The 20,657-nt window shown below is 38.6% G+C and overlaps 1 protein-coding gene across 1 annotated transcript in view; it reads right to left on the bottom strand.

The window, feature by feature from the left end:
- Positions 1–20,657, bottom strand: part of apbb1ip (amyloid beta precursor protein binding family B member 1 interacting protein) — a 44,172-nt gene that overhangs the window by 15,477 nt on the left and 8,038 nt on the right. Inside the window, exons 2-6 of the mRNA XM_088919164.1 lie at positions 10,291–10,350; positions 8,819–8,906; positions 7,877–8,148; positions 6,613–6,690; positions 3,824–3,983 (exon numbers count right to left, since the gene is read on the bottom strand). Coding sequence (XP_088775290.1) covers positions 3,824–3,983; positions 6,613–6,690; positions 7,877–8,148; positions 8,819–8,906; positions 10,291–10,350 — 658 coding nt within the window. The remainder of the gene's footprint in view (positions 1–3,823; positions 3,984–6,612; positions 6,691–7,876; positions 8,149–8,818; positions 8,907–10,290; positions 10,351–20,657) is intronic.

Here is a 20,657-nt window from a genome sequence, read left to right as displayed (position 1 = left end):
GTCGATACTCCTTCTCCCCTGCTCCCTGCCTCCTCTTCACTACCCTGTCTTCTGTTCTCCTATAATTCATTAACTGCCGGTTTCCCTCTCTCCTTCACACCTGAAGAACAGCCAAAACTTTTCTTTTCCTTTCAGTGTGGAATAAACCTTTACCTGTTCCAACTGATAACATTGTAGCAAAAAAATTAATATGCCATTTTTTCAAGTATAACATGCCATAAAAAGTGATAGATATTACTTATACATCTTAACCAAAAAAATACAACTGTATTGTAGTACTGCAGGAATGGGTGGATGGTTATCTTACAAAGAATGCAAAATTAGACAGATGCCTCACTAAGATACAAGAAAGGTTTTCATGGCAGAGAACTGCAGATAGGCTTAGTAACATCTTGATGCATAAGATGAAACTGTTCAGAAAGCTTTTGGCAATGTATGGGGAACAGCACTACAGCAACAAATGTGGCATTTGAGCTATGAAATAAAAGTTAAAGGCATTTTGAGTCATGGAAAAATCCATAAAAACACAACCGGTGAATGGTTAAGATTATGGTTGGAGCTGTTCAAGGTTTTTTTTCCCTACGGTCTGCTCGAGGCAGTTAATGACTTTAAAGACTGTGAAATTATAAGAATTCTTTCTAGATTTAGGCTATCCATCCTAAGGTTCACGATACTGTACACTATAGCTTGATACATTTCTGCTGTGTGAAGCAGATCTTCAGAATCCTAAAATGTTGGATTGATCAGACCAGTAGAAGCCTTTGTCACAAATCAGAAATATTGAAAATGAAGATCATTAGACTGGCTCCGCTAATCTTTCCTAAACAAGATCACTTCTCTATCTAGGAGGGTTTATGTGTTGCAAAATGCAGTCAAGATCACAAACAGGGTTCACCTCAGTTGTGGCATGTGGGATGCCTATTCAATTAGAAAAGAAATGAAAGATTTCAATGAAGAAAACCTTGGCCTTGTCCATCTCATTATACCGTTCAGTAATTCAGTCAAACTCTAGTTAAAGCAAAGACATGAAGTAATTGCAGAGATAGCACATCAAAGGTTGGCATGACTCATCTGGCCCCGGAAATGGCAGCCTGACTATGGGGCTGAGGCTGACAAAAGAGATAAAAGGAATCCCATCTGCACCAATGCAGAGCTTGTGATGCGCTAGTGTTTGGTTGATCGGGTCAGTTCGGATATATGCAAGGCCGGATCTGGAGGAACATCAATCCTGAGCCTGGATTCCGCAGCGGGATTGTGGAAGACGCTGTGCCGTCTTGGAAAGAGTAACCCAGAGGTATCGGGGCTACCGTGCTGCAGCTGGCTTTGGTAAACCGCCAAAGAGAAGTGGTGTAAGAAGCCCTAGTGAGTGAGTAACCCACTTGCTGACACTTGGCAGTGAACAGACAGAATGGCAGTCTGAAGAAAGTGAAGGGAGAAATAAGAAGAAGAGAATCACGGGGCTAATGGAGGAATCGAGACTGAAGTGAAAAAAACACTCCCTGGCCTGTTTGGTCTAGGTTGCTAGGATTTAATGAATGAGGACAGATTTCAGGAGGAACCCCTCAATATAGCAGCTGAAACGTTGATCAGGTGGAAGTCCAGCAATCATTTGAGATGACGTACAACTCAAAGGTTTTTTATTTTTCTTTAAAGTCAAATTAGTTGCTGCTTTTAACCTATTTTTCGCTTCTACCCCCTTGACCTCGTTTTAAAAAAAATGGTGTTGTCGAACCCCTTTATTTACAAGGAGCAAAAGCGTTGGAGCAATAGGTGTTTGCTGTCGGATAATTAGACGCTAATAAAAGAGCTGTGAACAACCTATCCTACAGTTTGACTCCAGTGTTTGGAGTCTGTAATTGAAAATCAAAATGAGAAAAAAAAACATATGACAGAAATTGAGCATACCAAACCCATTGGAATATCCTGTAAAAAGAAAGAAATGATCGGTATAATGACCAATCAGCCAAGACTGTGTCAGCCAAGAAAAACATCTGCAGCAGATGACAGATGATTAAAGCTGTCAAGAAAAACCCAAAAGCAAATGTCAGTGAAATCCCCAGATTGCAGGGGTAGAGGTCTGAAAATCTGCAGTCTGTAGAAGACTGAGACAGCAGCAAAACAAAAGCTAGATGACAAGTTGTAGACCTCTCATCCACACCAAGAACAGAAAAGCCAGTCTAGAATGTGCTTTAAAACACGCAGTACAAAAATGACCCAGGTGAGTTTTTGAAGCACCTTTACTAAAGTTCAAGTGTAAAGGTTCAAGCGTAAAGAAGGACAGGAACTTCAGAGGCTGACAGGAACATCAACACCTTTCTGTGGAGGTCATGGCCTGGACATGCATGGTCACATCTGGAACTGACTGATCTGTCTTTATTGATGATGCCGCTAATGAAGGTTTCAGCTGACTAAACTCCACAGTTAACAGCAACTTATATAAACACTCAACAATGTAGAAGAAAAGCTTCTATACTTCACCATCCAGCAGGACAATGACCCATTCCTAGAGCCAGAGCAACCCAGAAGTTCATTAGGTACAGCATGTGCCAAGTCAATCTCCACGTTTAAATCCAACCGAGCGTGCAGTTCAAATGCCCAAGAAAAAGGTGAAGCCAGAAACCCCGAAGACACAGGCGATAACTCAAAGTGGCTATAGCAAAGGCTTGGCAAAGCATCTCGGATGATTACAAAATGAGTTTGGTGAGCTCAATAGGTCAAAGACTTCATGCAGTTATTACCTCAGAGGGATGTGCAAACAGATGTGGACTTTTACCCTTAAAGCGAACGTACCGTACAGTGTGCTAATACTTATGATCACTTGAAATCTCCCAGTTGACTGAAAATCTTTTTCTGTTGAATTATGATTAAATGTTTGGATGGAATTACTCAGAGATAAAACGATAGGAAAGGTTGTTCACAGCTCTTTTATTAGTGTCTTACTATCCGACAACAAACCCCTATTGCTCCAGTGCTTTTACCCACCTACAGTATCTTCCGTACTACTCTCATGATCAGAAATACAAATTGCTTGACTGTGAGTTTTCTGTCCCAGTATGTGTGGATGGCACTGTAGATCAGTGAGGCCACCCCTGCCCCTGTCCTTCCGCTGGGTTTCCTTCAGATCTCTCAGTAACATTATTCTGGTAGTTACTGTACATCAATGATTGATCAACCTGATCTATGTAGTTGATTAATATGCACCAATTATATACAGTAGTTAATGCATTGCGTATATGACTGTACAGTGCGCAAGTACAAAAAGTGTTCTGACACATGCATGCAGTCTATGCTTGTATGCTTTTATAAATAGATTATGGGTATAGATTGAGAATATGGATTGACTGACTAATTAATCACTCGTGACTGACAAACTCAAGCGACATTGTTGCATCAGCGCTAAATCACTTCGTACTGTATGTAAGGAAGTTAATTGAGCACAGATGATGAGGAGATGTAGCCTGTTGATTGTCAAGCCTTTTGAAAATCAAGAAAGAAAAAGACAGCAGCAAGCCAATGTCCCCTCCTTCTCATGTGAACAACACCTTCATGTCATCGGTGTTGGAGGCTGGACCTAGCTCACCATCACTCATCGCCCACGTGTTAAAATCACACGTGTGATGGTTAGGGCAGGAGTGTTTAGCCAATACAGAGCCCCACTTGTAGTGTTTCATGACAGCCTGACAGCTAATACATATACGGTACTGTACCAGGAATATGTTTATCTCCATATTTTCTGTATGTATGAAACTGTATACTGTATTTTATGTCTGTCATGTAAGGAAAAACAACACTTGTCTAGAGGCCATCTCTTTACAGCACTTACCTATTTGTAAGTCAGGGTTACATTCATACAAACACCAGTCGGTGTTGCAGTCACAATGTGTCTTCTCAAAGAGGTTGTCTAAGATATCACGGACAGTCTGTGTTTCATCCACCATCAACGTTTTGGAGCTGCCATCAGTCATGATCACTTTTATGACAAGCTGTTGAAAATGAAATGGAATTTTTTGTTCAAGTAATTAGCAAGAACCGCTTAGCAAGAACTAAACATCAATAGTTTTAAAGAATTGTTTATTGAGTTCTACAGCTACATTTGTAAGTGTAACTACTACTAGCTGTAGAATGCAATAAAGATTTATTTTACAGTTCTAAAGACATCCTTAGTGTGTGAGTGTTACTTCTACTGATTTACCGTACATCCTAAATTTAAAACAGAATGAGATTTCACCATCACATTTGACTGTATTGAGATAAATACAACAATAGAACACTTCCATTGCAACTGGACTAATCACATTAAACAGATCACAATTAGACGAGATGAAAATAATGAAAGGTTGACACAAGATTTGGAAGGCAGGAGCATGTCGTTTGTGTTAGAACCCAATAGACTTTTGAAGAACAGAATTAAGGAAAAGAGAAGTGGTTTCACTCGGTTTCACTTGTATTTAGATGGATTTTATTGTATCGTGTTTTTAAGTTGGAAATCACACTGATATATAAAGTATATTATACAGTATACATAATAAGAAAACATATATAATGTACATATACAAAGATGGTATTGTCTGCTAAAAGCATTCTGGCTGTGCAATTAAAATTACTCAGATTGAGAGTCGTGTTTTAATACTACTATTTTGAAATATTTCCAAGTTTAGGGATTTAGACTGATTTAAGAAGTTTAACGTTTTATTTTAAATCAGATATCATATATATAAATATATTTATAATATTTCAAAAATCAATATGATAGAGACAAATCAATTTTTAACGAGCAGCTAGTATAGATATGCTGTACTGTTATTATACTATAATATTAAGTATACTTTTAACACACTATTCATTTCAGTGTTTTTTCCTGTAGTCTTTTACTATAATTCTTGTGGTTCCATTTTTTTTCATCAGGATTTTTTTCTCCCCCAAGATAATAAATGAGTCGTAGTTACTAAAATAAAGCACTAAAAAAGATTTGCAAAGCTGTAATATCTCCTCAGAAAGAAGAAACTCCCAAGTTAGAAGCATTATCACTCCAAGTTATAAGCTATAATGTGTTTGTGTGAAAAGATGGTCACACAAAACATTTGTGTGAAGAAACTTATTCAAAGAAATGAAGGCATGGGGTTGGAGTTGGGGTGTGTTCGCAAGTGTGTTTTGACATGTCTATTCTTAAGGCGAGGGCTTGAGGTTTGATTTTTGAAAAACTGTGCATATGAGGGCAACCGCACTTTTAATATGTCTATCTCTAAATCAATTTCAAGATGTCTGAAACTGAAACAGGAAGACAGTGTTATAAGATCCTTCTTGAAATACTGACCAGGTGTTTTTCAATGAAAAACAAGCATGGTTTAATTTGTTTCCCCTTCCCAGAGATTTTCATCATCTTGCACCCCTCGGACTGGAACTATTTCTTTCTCTGAATGCTGTGTCTCTTACAAAACGTCAAATTAATTAAGTAAAATATCTAGTTAGTTTTGTTTGACAGCCCATTTTCCTAATATACAGCATGTTATTCCACGCCATTACAAAATAAAGCTTCGAAGAAACAAATCATCAAATAGAGGTGAACCTCAAACAGTTATCAGACAAATCTCTGTCAATATGATGGCAATTTATCTATTGGTCACGATTGAAAATCACACTAAAATGTACAGAGTTTAATTGTACACAGTCTCCAACATACGGAGTAGCTGCACGTTTAATTGTTGATTGCTTTACCAGTGTTCCTGTCCTGTAGTATTTTCAGGTGGGAACATTAATCAGCATCCATAAACCTCTAGCTCTTGGCTTCTATTAAAAAGATGAAATAGGAAGTGTGGCCATGAGAGTCTGCTGTTCATCACAGTGACTTTCAGGATGTGAAACTATCAACACATCACTTTGGAAGGAAGAGGAGGATACTTCATCTAGGTATGCCTGAAGCCAGTAAATTTCTTTGTTTATACAGTACTGTATATTTATTCTTTTGTAGTGGTGATAGCAGTTTATTCAATTCAAAAAGTGACTCTGAGTGAGCAGGCTTGATATCCAATTAACAAAGACTAGTATTCAGGTCTCTAGACTAAAGCTACATTTGATTAATTCAACCAGTTTAGTGGAGAGAATCAGTGAAAATCTGCTTAATGTGCCTATAATTTTCTGTGACTTCTTTTGCTCTTTATAATGATACCCTAACACAATTTATTTGATATCACTACTCATTATGTAAGTGCTAGACCACATTACGTATGCAGTAGAGGTATGATGGTACTGGCTGAAAAATGTTATTAAAACAGTTGTGCAGTTTGTGCATTAAAATTGCACCATGAGACACTACAATAAAGGTGCAACTGAATGTTTCTGCAGATCCTTAATCTCTGTTTGTATTGTGGTCCATGAAAGTATTATTTAGCCTTCACAGAAGATTTCCTAAAAGTGTTAAAAGATTTATTAGACTTGTCTTAGGTTTATATCGCTGTCCCAAAAAGTGAAACTACAGCTGTAAATATGTCATTAAGTATTATTTTTATAGTGGAGGGGAATAGGACCCAACTTTATACAAATAAGGTTGTATTTACCTGTGTGAGGATGACAGATAATAATAATAAGAACAAGAACAAAGTATCAATATTTTACCTTTTTAACTTTGGCTTCTTTCAGTTTTTCCAAAGCGAGTTTTATTTTGTCAGCTTTGGCCTGGACCTCAATTTCTTCCTGGAATAAAACAAAATGACATTTTCTTGTAATGGGAATTTTTCTCATTTTACGTCTATATATTTGTTTGTTTCATTTCAAGAACCCCAAACTAGAAACTGTTACAAATACAAACAGACTGTAACTTTGCCATAGGGCAGAATGAAAATACTTTTGCCTTAATTAAACCAAGAGGCAGATCACTTAGCGTTTTTATTATATTTGCTGTGTATTTGCAAATACTGTTATTTTTACCAATCAGACAGTAGGGTGTATTTCTTTAAATGAGATCATCAAAAAGAATAAAAAGCACCCTTAACTAACAGCACATCTCCAGTTTTCCGCACTGGAAATTGTCATGTTTGATCCACTGCAGACTAAATTTGAGATTCCCCAATGAAACACATGTTCCATTATGGCTGGCCAGACAGTGCTGTATTGGATTCTATGACTATGAGTACAAAACTGTCTGCTTTATAGATAGACATTTTCCCTGAACATGACACTATAGATTCCTAATGTTTGTGCTTTGAAAATAATCTGGTCTGTCTTTACTATTGGCAGGCTCTATTGCTACTTGAGAGGCCCCTACAAGGGACAGTTGAATTTGCAGTTTTAAAAACGTTAGAGTAGTTAGATTTAGAATATTCTTGACATATGGGATATTTGTCACAGCATATTTGTCACTTTATTTAAGGGGGATTAAAGCAAAGATTTTAATATGCCTCCCCCTGGTGACCTACAGCATGTACTATGGAGATAAGCAGATGAGGAACCACAAAATTAATACACATACAATGACATGCTGTCATCAACAGTCAGTGCGTTTCAGTTTTAAATGTCTTTTAGGCAAAGGCTTTCTGAGTTGTGTGAGTTGTGTCTCTTTCCCAGCAATTCTGAAGTGCTGATCAACGGGATTTCACAATAAGGATACAATCATATTTTATTAAGAAACATGTAACACATGTATGTTTATCTTTTCATCTCAAATCCTGATAGCAATTTAACTTCCCTGTCTCAATACTTATGTATGGCACTATACGTACAGTAGTTACGTTTTCGGGAAAGCCTTTAGTTTTGGCACTGTGGTTTTTGTAAACAAATACACAGTTCTAGCCAGATTATTCTTCGAAATGGGGGCTAGTTATCGAGCCGGTATACTGTATCTTTCTGACAGGTTGCTAACAAGGCGCTCTGCTGTTGTCACCTTTGTCAGCGGTTTTGGAGGCTCCGGGGGGGGCAGGGGCTGTGAGGAGGGTCCCGGGGGTCTCGCGGATGGGAGGCTGTGAGGAGGTGGCGGGAATGAAGCGGGAGCGGTGGCTGCAGAGCGATGCTGCTGCTCCGGTGGCGGCGGCGGGGGCAGACTGTCGTGGCTGGCCTGTCTCTGCCCTGTCAGGTTCTCCTCTGTTTCATTGATGTCCGCCACCAGATCGGCCATCAGCGCGTCTAGGTCATTGTCTTCAAGAGCGTTCAAGGACTCTGCAGGTACAAACGGCAACACCTGTTGCTCAGCACTCTTTTTTTACTCATATTAACAGACTGTGAGACCTTCAAATCTTTGTTTCAGATCAGAGATGACATACAGCTAATATTGGAATGCTCTGGTTACATGCTATATTTAAAACGCAATGTCAGTGCCTATATTCCTTTGATATCATCTTAATCTGAAATGGATCGAATTATGGAAAGACACTTTCATAATTTTTAAGACGCTTGTAAATTCTAGCTTTACCAGTATTCCATTGGAATAATGTTTACAACTGGCAACTAGAAGGGGCTTCTGATGGTGTGGGTGTTTCCAAGCTAAGAGTATTTGAACTGGGTATGCCTGACCATAGTGCTCTCTCTCTGAACCCGTGAGGCAATGTCATGAACCTGCATGTCCAGGCTCTGACACAGCTATAACATGGTGTAGTGAATACCAGCTGTGGCTGAAAACCAAAGAGATAATGAAGAGATCTCAAAATCAGAGTCTCTTTATTCATATAACCACCGAAACCACCGTTGCCCCCTGTCAGATCAGGCAAATGATGTCCAGCTATTTGTTCATTATGGTGGTACGGTCTCATTTGCCAACGACCAGGTTTGTGCTAATACAAACCTCATAGACTCTGTTTGGCACTGTAATGTTGAATCAGAGTGTACTCACCGTTCAGATCCTTAAAACCAATCGAGAAGTTGACCTCTTTATGTGAACTGGATGGAGACTGGGGTGGAACAGTTTCTACCCCTAAACTCTATGGAGAAAAAGAAAGTAGGCAAATATAAATGGAAATGAAAAACCTTCAAGACCTTATTCTTTGTTTTTTGCTTTAACAGAACCCTTAAAGAATTAAGTAATACAATTTAGTGTCTTAGATTTTTTTTAAATTCAGGGTTTATCTGAACATGCTCTATATCGAATTATATTTCTTCCATATCCATGTGATTATGACCAAAATGTTGTAATGATAAAAAGAATTCCAGCATTAAAATTACAACGTTTTCTTGCAAAATATTTACAGGGATATTTTAGAATAAATCTTATTCCAAAGATATTTATGCCTGGTTACTTCAAAGACTTTAAATAACTAAGAATAATACCACATTATGCTGCTGTATAACCAAGCTGATCTTTGGCTAACACAAACCAAAAGTGTAATCACTCAAGAGTCACTGTATGTTTGAAAAGTAATGTTAGACACCATCCAATATGTATTTTTTGGTCCTTGATCTGTGACTTTGGCTTAACGTGAGCCAGGATTGACAGGGTGAAGGCAGACGTTCCAGAAAGACGGTGGAGTGTTTGTAGGAGACCGCAGATTGATACATGTACTGATCTATGAGATGTCTGGGTTCTTTCTACAACATCTAAACTTGCCTTTTTTCAGCTCATGACTGTTTTATTATAGTACTGTATAATACACACAACAATTTAAATACCTCTTATTGAAATACACTATAATAATAATATTAATAATAATAATAATAATTTGTATTTCCAGTTTGAACTTTTTTTGTCTTTTATTAATTCTTTTTCTTTATACATTTTGTAACTCTTGGTAAAGAATCTAGGTTCTGAGTTTCTGTGCTCTTTTAGAATAATAGCTTGCACACTGATCTACTGTATCAGCTAAATAAACAGCTATATCAGCACTGTGTTTTGGGTTTTTATCTTGCTTGAAACCCAACCATTTGCACAGTACTGTATATAATGTGGCAGTTACGTATTGCAAAGATGACATCTGGGATACAGAGTGGTTGAAACAGTGCCTGCCAGTAGCTGAGGTGGTTTCTTCAAGCTGAGGACCTCAGTGCACTGCTCAGTGTGCATTATCTTTCAGGCTCCAGCCAGCATGAGAACCATGCGTCATGATGACACACGAACCCCCTGCCAGGAGGCTATAAAGAGAGGTGCCCGTGCTCGGCTCTGTAACTAGAGGTTACCTGCCGTTTCTGTAACTTGCCTGTTCATGTTTTTTTTGTTTGATAAAATCAGGAACTTTGAATTTTAACTTTAGGCATCCGGGGTATTCATTTGATATCCCCCAAACTTATGCTAAACACCTGCTTAGCATTACTATGCATACTGTATTCGGCAGATAGCAAGTTTAATCCATCTATCTTTATCTTTTGACTTACTGCCGTTAAGAGGTCCATCTCCCCCAGCAGGTCGCTGAACATTGCATCAATGTCATCCATCTGTAAGACGATGAAACAACATTATTAATTTTTTTAAAATTCGTAAATCATTCTTTTCTTTGTCAAAGAAAATATCTTTTTGCACCCAAGACTGCTGGAAACATTTTACACACCATTCTTCAGTATCATTGGAATGCTACACATGGGTCAGAAAATGAAACATTTGAGTTGAACTATTTCCTTGCGGAACGTGAAAAAGCAAACAGTGTAGGGGATAAAGTAATATGACCGATTTCCACGGTAAGCTTAATTAAGACACTCTCCTGACCAGTGCCATGTATCTGTGTGGTAATGCTTTCTGTGGAGTGAAACTGCAAGTGTTGGCCTGCAAGCACAGGGACAGGGGTGGCAGAGGTATGCAAAACAAGGGATGCTGGGAAGAAAGGTTTGAAAGCCCAGGGACAGCTCCTAGCAATGCTTTCATTTCTTAATCTTCATTTATGCTTTGAAAAGATTTGAGTATCTGAGTATTTGAGTATCTATTTCTCAGGCTTTCCTGACATACTATTTCCTGACATAGTAAAGAAACAACGAGACATACTGTAGGTCCCAGAGGATCTTGAAAAACAAAGAAATCTAGTCCCTTTTTCCATGTGTGAAACCATGTGAGAATTTTCAATTTTAGCCAAAGATTTGAAACCTGTTTGAGGGGAGGCAGTCTATGAATTTTTTAGTGCCAAATACTATATGTTTTCAGCAACAGGACTGTGTTTGGACTGCCTGACCAAAAACGTGAGAGTGCTGTTGTTCCGAGAGGAGGTTTGGCCTGCCTGAAGGGGACAGAAAGTCAAGGTGCTATTATTTTAGAAACACAGTTTCAAAGGCCAACACCCTCTGACACCATGCTGTAAAAGAAATAATCCCCAGTTTAGGGCAGATTATTTTCAGGTAAATGTTCAGGAGTGAAATTCATAGTAACTCTGGACTCTGAAGTGTAATATTTAAAATTAGATTTAAATGTATCATTGATGCACTTATCCTTGGTCATCTTGTGCAGAATGAGTACCCGGACATTTCCTGTGAGGACAAGCTCATTCATTAGCGGTATTTAATAAAAGGTATTAAAATCAGGTACTAGTCTTTGAGAAATTCCACAGACCTTTATTTTTTCCGATGGGGTTCTCACTGTTTCAATGGTGAGTGGACACAGATACTTCAAGCATGCACTTGCAGTCATGTACACCCTGAAACAGTTCACGTTTGCAGTGTACATGTCTCACTGCTATAAACTAGAATAAAGCATAGATCCAGGTGGCTTGGGTTTTTTTTTAATTTACCTGCTCTGCTAACCATGCTCACTGAAACTACACAAGCAGAATTATTTGCACGTCCTGTGTAGGGTCTTCACTCTAATGAAGAGGTAGCATTATTGGTACCATGGTTCCTAGTTCTTGCTTTGGTGATTACAAACTACACAGCTGAAATAACAGTACAGCATACCACTGAGCCACTGTAATAGGCAAAAACATCTGTACCTACCTGATGTGACTGGCCACCAAGACATTTTTCAACATTTTTTATGTGAGCACAAGGCCAAGTAAAACAGATCATAGGCTGATCAACCTGTATCCTATTTTTCCCTCCAAAAGGAAAAAAAAAAATCTGTCTAGGGTTAACGTTGAAATATTCCAAATGTTTTCCGTTGAACATGAGCACTGGGTTTAGGAGAGCTAAGGTTAAGATAGTTTGAGTCTAAACATTTTTCTGTTTTTGTATCACATATGGGCCTTTTTATGGCTTGAGGAAATTTCCCCTTGATCTTCAATGTTTTCATGGAATAAATCAATTCACTTGGACACCGCACTCCTAGAGCTGTCTCTAAATGTTGAACATTAAGTGTCTGACAGGCTTCTTAGGGTTTGTTAGGTTGCAATTTTAACTTCCTGAGACACAAACCACATAATATCCTGAATATTCTAAACTCTTAGATCAGTGCTCACAGGAAAACCTGAAATTGAGTCATTGAAATCTAATAACATTATTTTCTAAATCAGAATGGTTTGGCATAGCTTCTAAGCTTGAAACCTAAAGCATTTAATACCAATTTTATTTCAATCTCCTGCTCCCTGTTTCTTTCATCTTTTGGACAAGCACTTGATGGCATTGACGATCTCTAATTCAGTTTAAATTGTTAGAGTTGTTGATTTTTCTTTTACTTCTAAAATCTTGTATTGTATATAGTATGTAGAAAATGGAAGATATTCTAGGTGTACAACAGGCGAAATTAAAGTTATTAATTGTGTTTTTAACATACATATTTATAACAATGTTAATACAATCCGTCATATCATGTTAATTTGTGTATGTACTATTCAAATAATTTGGATTTCTGACTAATTTGCTTAAAGAAAATAAAACCAGTTAAAAAAGTAGAAAACGAACTAGGAAGTTCATTCACAATCTCCCTTTTAATTATTAAGATTATTTTGTCTAAGATTGTTCTGGCTGACTTATTTATTATGAGACATTTTCAGTATCATCAAGTTCAGAGCATTGGAAGTTTTCACTATAAAAGAAACACAAATGTGGATGAGATTAAAGTTTTGAACTACCAAGGACTATCATCAGCACGGACACACAATTTTCAACCCTGTTCAAACAATTTTCAGCTCCATTTCACAGGTCAAAATCCACGAACAGGTGTGCATAGATGCACACTATTTTAAATTCAGAGTGCATTTAATATGGAAAACACTGAGCCATGCAAAGATCAGCTTGTGTTGTACATAAATGAACAATATACGCACATGCAACATAATAACCAGAGTTTATTTAAACTGTACTGTTCTTAAGGTGTCCCTTAATAATAGATGGTATAATTCAATGGCCAAAGAGATCACCATATAGAGCTATATAGTATTTTGTTGTCCTTTCAGATTTATTTAAATAGTGTTAGGTTCACATCCAATCAGGGGTTATTGTTACTGTACATAGACTGTACATGAACAAGTAATAGGTTTATTCCATGTTGAAAAGAGAAGAAAGAAAACACAACATTTCGGCTGTGGAGCCTTCTTCAGGTGTGAGCACACCTCACAAACTCATACAAAACTCATTATTCTGTGATGTGTAATACTGTAGGAAGTTCGCTGAACGTTTAAGGTGATAAGAAGGTACTACTGTGTGCCGAAGAGAGAATGTTCCAGTTCGAGCACAATAACATTGCACAAATCTGAGAAAAAGAAGAAGAAGGAACATCTGGTTGCAGCAGTAAGTGGCACAATTCGCTCTAGACCAGGAGTTCCAAACCAATTCCCCAGTATAGTGGCAGCAGGGGTCAAAGTACTATAGGAGGCATCCTTTAGATGCAGTGTTAAACTGGAGCCCTGATTATTTGGGTCATTCAAGATTTCCTGGGCACATAGTAGAGGGGTTAACCCTGGTGTCCTGGCTAAATTTTCACTTTTTTTACCTTGCACAGTCTCTCACAGTCTCCCTACATTTAGATTTGAATTCAATAGGTACCTGTGGAATGAGACTGCTAGCACATACTGTAATAGTACCCGTGGGTCACCCCAGCAGTATTGGATGCAGTGGGTACACTCCTATGTTCCTCCTCTTAAAAACGCACGTGAAGCATTTTGGGTTGAAAACTGCTGTGCAAATTTTATTCATCACTAAAACTAGGGAACTGCGAGGCAGGGAGATCACAGGCCACTTCCTGTGGGATCGTGAAAGTCCAGCTGAGCACAAATGTATAAGAGCTAACACTTGTTCTTATATGTCTTTATCTCAGTCACTGGAATCACAATGGAAAAAAAACATAAGAACTCTAGGTGTTAACAGCTAATTACGACTTTGTAGGAATAGACAGAGCAGATGGATGGGGACAAATATGAAATTAACAGGTTCACTTTTTTCTGACAAACACTGGATAGAAGGAATAGGTGAGTGGGACTCTACAGGTATATCAAAAATAACATTAAAATGGAAAATGGAAAACAGCTTAGCAGTAGGTGTATACTATGAATCACTTAGGGCAGGAAGGGTTGCATACTGTATCAGGTATCAGGCATACATGTAAGGTATCAGGTTGGTGCAAGCAAAGGAGACGCTATATTAAAAAGAGTTTTCCATTTTACAAGGACCTTTATTGATCTATTCCTTTCCAACAATCAGGATATAAATTAATTTGATAGGAACATTGGGAAATTATGACCATAGCATGGTACCATTCATGATTGATGGTTAATGATTTTTCTTTAAATCTTATAACCCTCTCTCTAAACTCAGGGTTTAAGATTACGAAGGGAAGCGTACGTGCCTAGAAGTGGTGAACTGGGAAAGCCCAGGTACGGCCGTAAAAGGGGTGGAGGTACTAGAACCATTATGTTAAAAGCACAGAACAAATTCATGCCTAAAGGGGTGGAGGTACTAGAACCATTATGTTAAAAGCACAGAACAAATTCATCCCTGAAAATCTCACATAGGAAAATACAACCGATATTGTATCGCTGAAGAATTAAAAGCAAAAAAGGAACCTTCTACAGACTCTTCTAAAGACCACAAGTTAAAAAAAGGAAAAAGAGTCAACCAAACTACAGATGCAGATCAAAAAGAGAAAATGGAGGGGCGAAGAGGGACAGAAAAGAACATTGCAACACAGGCACAAATATTACAAAACATTTTACTCAACATTGCAGCAGTAAAATAAATACTTTGAAGTAAATAGTTAACAAGTTAATAGAGCTTCAGTAATAAAAGATTAAAAAGAAATAGTTAACATACTAAATTAATATTTTACACGACTTTACAAAAGCAAATAACACTCAATATGTTCTATAGGGGAATATGTCATCTTTCATTACCACCACAATGTGTTATTTTCGCAGTTGAAAGACATGAGGGATGTTATTCATACCCAGGATAAATCAGTCCCCGCTTTGGATAGAAATTATGATCACAGGTTGGAGAAGAGCAAATTTAACATTACCTCCTGTAGAGGAAGACAGAGACACACATTTTTTTTCTGACCTGAGACAGAAAAATACAGACTAATCTGTCTGCCTAAACAACGGGATTCTTGCAGACAGTGAATACAGAACTATATAAAGGGAAGATCTTATTCTACTTACTTGCTAGAATTCTTTAAGCAAGCAAAAAGCACAAATAACAGTACAGCCTAATACATGATATATTGAGATTTCCATATAACTCCCTCATGAAAGCTTCTTTCTCAGTATAGAAGCCACAGGAATGCAAATATATGCACATGAGCTGAAATTGTGTTTTTTTATTTGATTTTATAGTGTATTGAGCATATTGATGAACAAAGATGATTCGACACTGAAGCAATGTTTTTTTCTATGATGTCTTTAGTACAATCTTGACGCTTTAATTTGACATTTTACACTCCTTGCAAGACCTTTTCTTGCATTCCTTCATAAAAAAGGAGCATGTTAAGACAGCAGAGCTTGAATATGGTGGATATAGATGTGTAACGATTGTCATGCAGTGTACATACAGTATATGGCAAGCTCCCAATATTTTTTCATTAGTTTTGATATTAGTCGCTACTCAGAAAGCAAAAAGTGAAAAAAAAAAATACTGTACACTAACGCAGATGAAGGTGGGTCGTAATAAACTGTGTCGAGAAAGCGTCAGAATCTCCTTCACAAAATGGTGCTTTCTCTCTAAGCCTTTTTCAATGGTAGCACCCAGGAAGCAGAAGCAAAACATGTACCCTTAAAACAGAGGAAGTGGTTGCTGCAATGTGTGCTTGCTCCACATCAAAAATGTAAGTGCAGCACTCAACAGGAACTGTGACATACGAGTACACAACTTCACAAGATTATTTAGAAACGTACTGTATCTGTCTCCATAGACAAAATTACATACATTTCTTATCCTTTATAACAGTATTTTTCCTCTCCTTGAGAACAGCAACTCAAATTGTGAAGTGAACAGTGAAGTTGAGAATTCTGTGATTATTTTTGTTACTGTCTGTATTTTGCTTTTTATTGTAAGTCTGTAAGTGCTTTTTATTCAGAAGGGCTTTAGATCAGAAGAGAAGACTTTCTTTGCTCACCACTGATCTGTAGAACCCGCCTTGTGGCTAAAGGTTGCAGATTATCTTCCTTTGATGGTATCACTTTAGTGTAGCTTAATGAAAAAAATAGTTTACCTTTATAGTCGAGAAAATTACACACTTTTAAAACGGATTCTGTCATTCAACCTGCACCTTTTCCCACATTTTTGCATGATAAAGCTCGATATTCCCAATTATGGATCCACTCCAGAACAAACTAAGAAAGCAAAACAGTGCAAAAGCACTATAATTCAGTAGATAGACTGCATGCTTAACAGCATAGAGGTCTTGAGTTCAAAAACCACTTCCTCCACATTCTGCACAACAGCTACCAGTGACATTATTAGATGTTTTTTCAACCACGGCCCACCAGAATGTCCGGTCCCCACAACGGATCAATATGGGTAAATAAACCATATCCTTGTTATACATAGTAAACACTAACAAAATTCCAAAACAGGAGTACTTTAGATGGCCTGTGTTAGACTGTCCATTAACTACATTTAACATGATTTTTGCTATACTATTCCTGATTGCAGCCAATAATAGTAATTGCAAAAATGTCTTTATTTGCAACCTCCTTCCTTGCTACCCCACAGAGTTTACAGTAACAAAACTGTTTCACTGAAAATATAGCCTGTATTTTTGGCATTCACATTTAAGGCATTTAACAACAACACCCTCCTCCAGTACTTTCCACTGTATCTCTTCCTCTGTTAAAGACACCAAGCGTAACTGGATTAGCAAACCTCAGCCTCTGACCTCTAATACGAGTCTACTTACTGTGCTAACCTGCAATAACACAGCCTGTCATGCATGATCCATTTGTTATTGGTAAATTGCTCGTCCTGGTGAGGGCTGTGTGAAGCCAGTATATGTCCTACATATATGTGCAAGGAAGGACTGAGAGCACACAACTGCTCTCCCAGCAGATGGAGTGCCAGTCCGCTTTCAGTTGCATGGAGAAAGCAGAAATTTAGGATAGCCAATCAAGACAAATCGGCAAAACTCGGTGAACACAATGATAACATGCATTCCACACGGACAGGTACTGTACAGTAGGTGCGCGAGGCTGTGATTAAATCTTGGAACCTGAAGGTGTGAGATAGCAGCACTAATCATAGCGCCACATCTATCATGAATACCCGTCCATCAGACTAACTTAAAGATCATGCAGAACACAGATATCTAATTCTAATATGCGCACACTAATGAGGATTACTATCGGGGCGGGGTGGTGGCTCTGTGGCTAAGGATCTGTGACTGTGGCTAGAAAGTTGCATGTTCAAATCCCACAGCCGGCAGAGGAATCCTACTCCATTGGGCTCCTGAGCAAGGCCCTTAACCCCAACTGCTCCAGGGGGGCTGTACAATGGCAGACCCTGCGCTCTGACCCCAGGCTCTCTCCCTGTCTGTGTCTCTCATGGAGAGCAAGCTGGGGTATGTGAAAAGATAATTCCTAATGCAAGAAATTGTAAAGGGTTAATAAAGTGATGTTATATTATATTACTGTCATACAATTGTTTCTTTTTAAAGACAGAGCTTATCACAACAAACAGACTACACAGCAAAAGTTGGTGCTTGCTACAATTAATATACTATGAATTGAAATTAATTTGCAATGAGCTAAAGGCATTTCATTGACACCCTTCAGTGAATTATAAGGATTAATGGAATTAATCAAGGTGTTATGTATGGTGCATTTGAGTTGTAATGCTCAGACAGTATGTTAATATTCACAGACACGTTCTATTGGTGAAAGGAGCTGTTTATAATTCAACCAGGTTGGACGTGCCACAGAGGACTTTATCAAAATTATTCAGTTCAGCATCTACGTCATGCAGTGATTGTCTTAATTGTTGTAAAAGGGATATAACTGCTTTATCAACCTGCAGCTCACCACTGGCAGCCCACTGAAGTTCAGCAGGTGTGAACCTGGCCAGGACAGGAGACTCCTGGGAAAGCTAAGGTTGCTGCTGGAAGAGGTGTTAGTGGGACCAGTAGGGGGCGCTCACCCAGCTTTCTGTGTGGGTTCTTATGCTGTAAAACCTGAGGTAATTTAAAATCTCAGTGTGTTTCTCAAAAATGTAGGTGTGTTACCCCAGCTTTCTGGGCAATTATTAGTATTCATCTGTTTCCAGCTTCAGTGGCTTAATCTTTGAGACTGAAATCCTAACTCAGCTGTGAAATTCACAGGGCCCCACCAAGAATGTAGCAGAAGTTTATAATTTTAAGTCATGTGTCTCAAATAATGAAGAGATAATTATTTTAAAGGTCCAGGAGCCCATAGCTGAAATTATAAGGATAACATTGTTTTATACGTTGCTGTTTAATGAAGTCTGAACTACAGGTGAGTTGAAAAACACAATCCTCAGAGACTGTCACATTGCTTCAATGTGGAACTGAAATTAAAATCTATCAATATTGTAGTTTGTTTTACTACAGGCACGCTGTTGTTCTTCTACAGTATGTTTGATGTGGTAGAAGACACTTCTTTAGTGAAAGTCATTAGATAAATTTGAATAACAATGAATATATATTTTAGGTTTTTTTGCATACAGCAAACCAATTATACCACAATTGTAGAAAATGTTTCACAGTTAAAATTATGTGCAAGACATTCTGAAGCAGTATACACAAAGAAATCAAAATTATGGCCACATTGCAACTTTTATCTGCTTTTTATGTTTTTCATGCGTGTTTTTATTTTCTACTTTTTTATTAATGTGTCATATTTTCCTTGAAAGTCTATACATTTAAGTTTGCTTCATTTATTGATTGAGTTTGTAATAGAATTTTATAATGAGGTGCTTGAAAAGCATATTGTTCAACACTGAAAATGATCTTGCTGAACCTCTCCTGAACTGTAAAGCCAACCGACCACATTGCAGAAACATGGACAAAGAGCCAGAACACATTATCCCTTCCTCGAGGGGTGTGAAAGCACATGTGTGGGTTTTGTTTGTTCTCCATAAACTGACAGTTATACGACATGAAGGGCAAGATTCTCACGAAACATTGTGCAGTCTCTTGGAATGCCCTTGTGTGACAAAAGCATTTTTTGAAATAAAGAGTAAAGGGAGAAAAAAGTTATTCTCTGTTATGTTTCAAGGGTTTAATGGCTCAGTAGTCTATTAAATAGTCACAGCACACATATTCTGTCAGGTCCATGCTTATCATTCAGTCCTCGCTGCCCTGAGAGCACGTACTACTGTCTCTAAACCTTCAGGTGTCCTCGGCAGCACTGACAATGGGTCGGCTTCCACTCCCCTCTTCCCCTGTTGGCGTCCTACATGGCACAGGGTTGGAACCCTACTTCAATCCCCACATACACTCTTCCTCACTATCTGGTGTCCTACACACCTCGTCTTCAGTACCGGCCGTGTGACTCCTCTTTCCCTGCAGGCATCCCACCTGGAGAAGAGTGGTCCCCCGACTCTCTAACCTCCTCTTTGTTTCTTCCTCAACATCAGGCTCCCTACCCACCCTGCCTTCAGGCTCTTTCCCTTTCCTGCTGGTATTCCACCTGGAACAGTGATAACCCCCAACTTCTTTCCTCTCCCCCTCTACCTGTGGCCCTAACCCACCTGCCAAGATCTTTGCATACTGTATCAACCTTCCTTCTGTGACTCCTTGCCTTGCTCCAGCTAGGCACTCTGTATCCCAACTGACAGTATTTCTTCCTCTAGGGTCTATAAATCTCTGCTTTTGGTCAACAGAAATGTGGATTCTGCCTCCGTCTTTATCACTCTAAGTCTGCTTTTCAAGCTTTCACAGTTTGTGCTCTGCTTTTTCTGCTTACCGTGACACCTTGTGCTTCCCAGCATGTCAGGCTGAACCAGATGCCTCTGTCTCTGATATCAGCCTTTGCTTTGGCAGGTCTGCTTTCACAAACACTTCTGACGGTTTTCAGCTCAGGACACACCCGACCTCATCAGTGGAAATTTCGCCCCATCGCCTTGTGGAGTGCTAAATATTGACTTTGGTTGTTGTCTGTTTTGCGGGCCACTCCCCATCAGCTGCATTATTTTTAACTCCTACTCTCACACTTCCCTGCAACCTCTCTAACCCTCAATGACCCCCAATCTTTCTCATTCATTACTCCTCACCCTATCTCTCTTGCCGACCCCTATTTTTAATTGCAGCCATAAGACGCCTGAGGTCGCTGCATCATCTTCTCTGGGGTGTTAAAAGCTCTGTCAGCTCTAAGGCAATTGGACACAGAATCTCCTCATCAGTTTCTCCACATGTACAGCTATTGTGGGGACATACTCCCACT

This window comes from Atractosteus spatula, chromosome 6 (assembly GCF_055471065.1).
Source record: "Atractosteus spatula isolate fAtrSpa1 chromosome 6, fAtrSpa1.hap1, whole genome shotgun sequence".
Lineage (NCBI taxonomy): Eukaryota > Metazoa > Chordata > Actinopteri > Semionotiformes > Lepisosteidae > Atractosteus > Atractosteus spatula.
The sequence above is the reverse complement of the archived record's forward strand: the minus strand, read 5'-3'. Positions and strand labels throughout refer to the sequence as shown.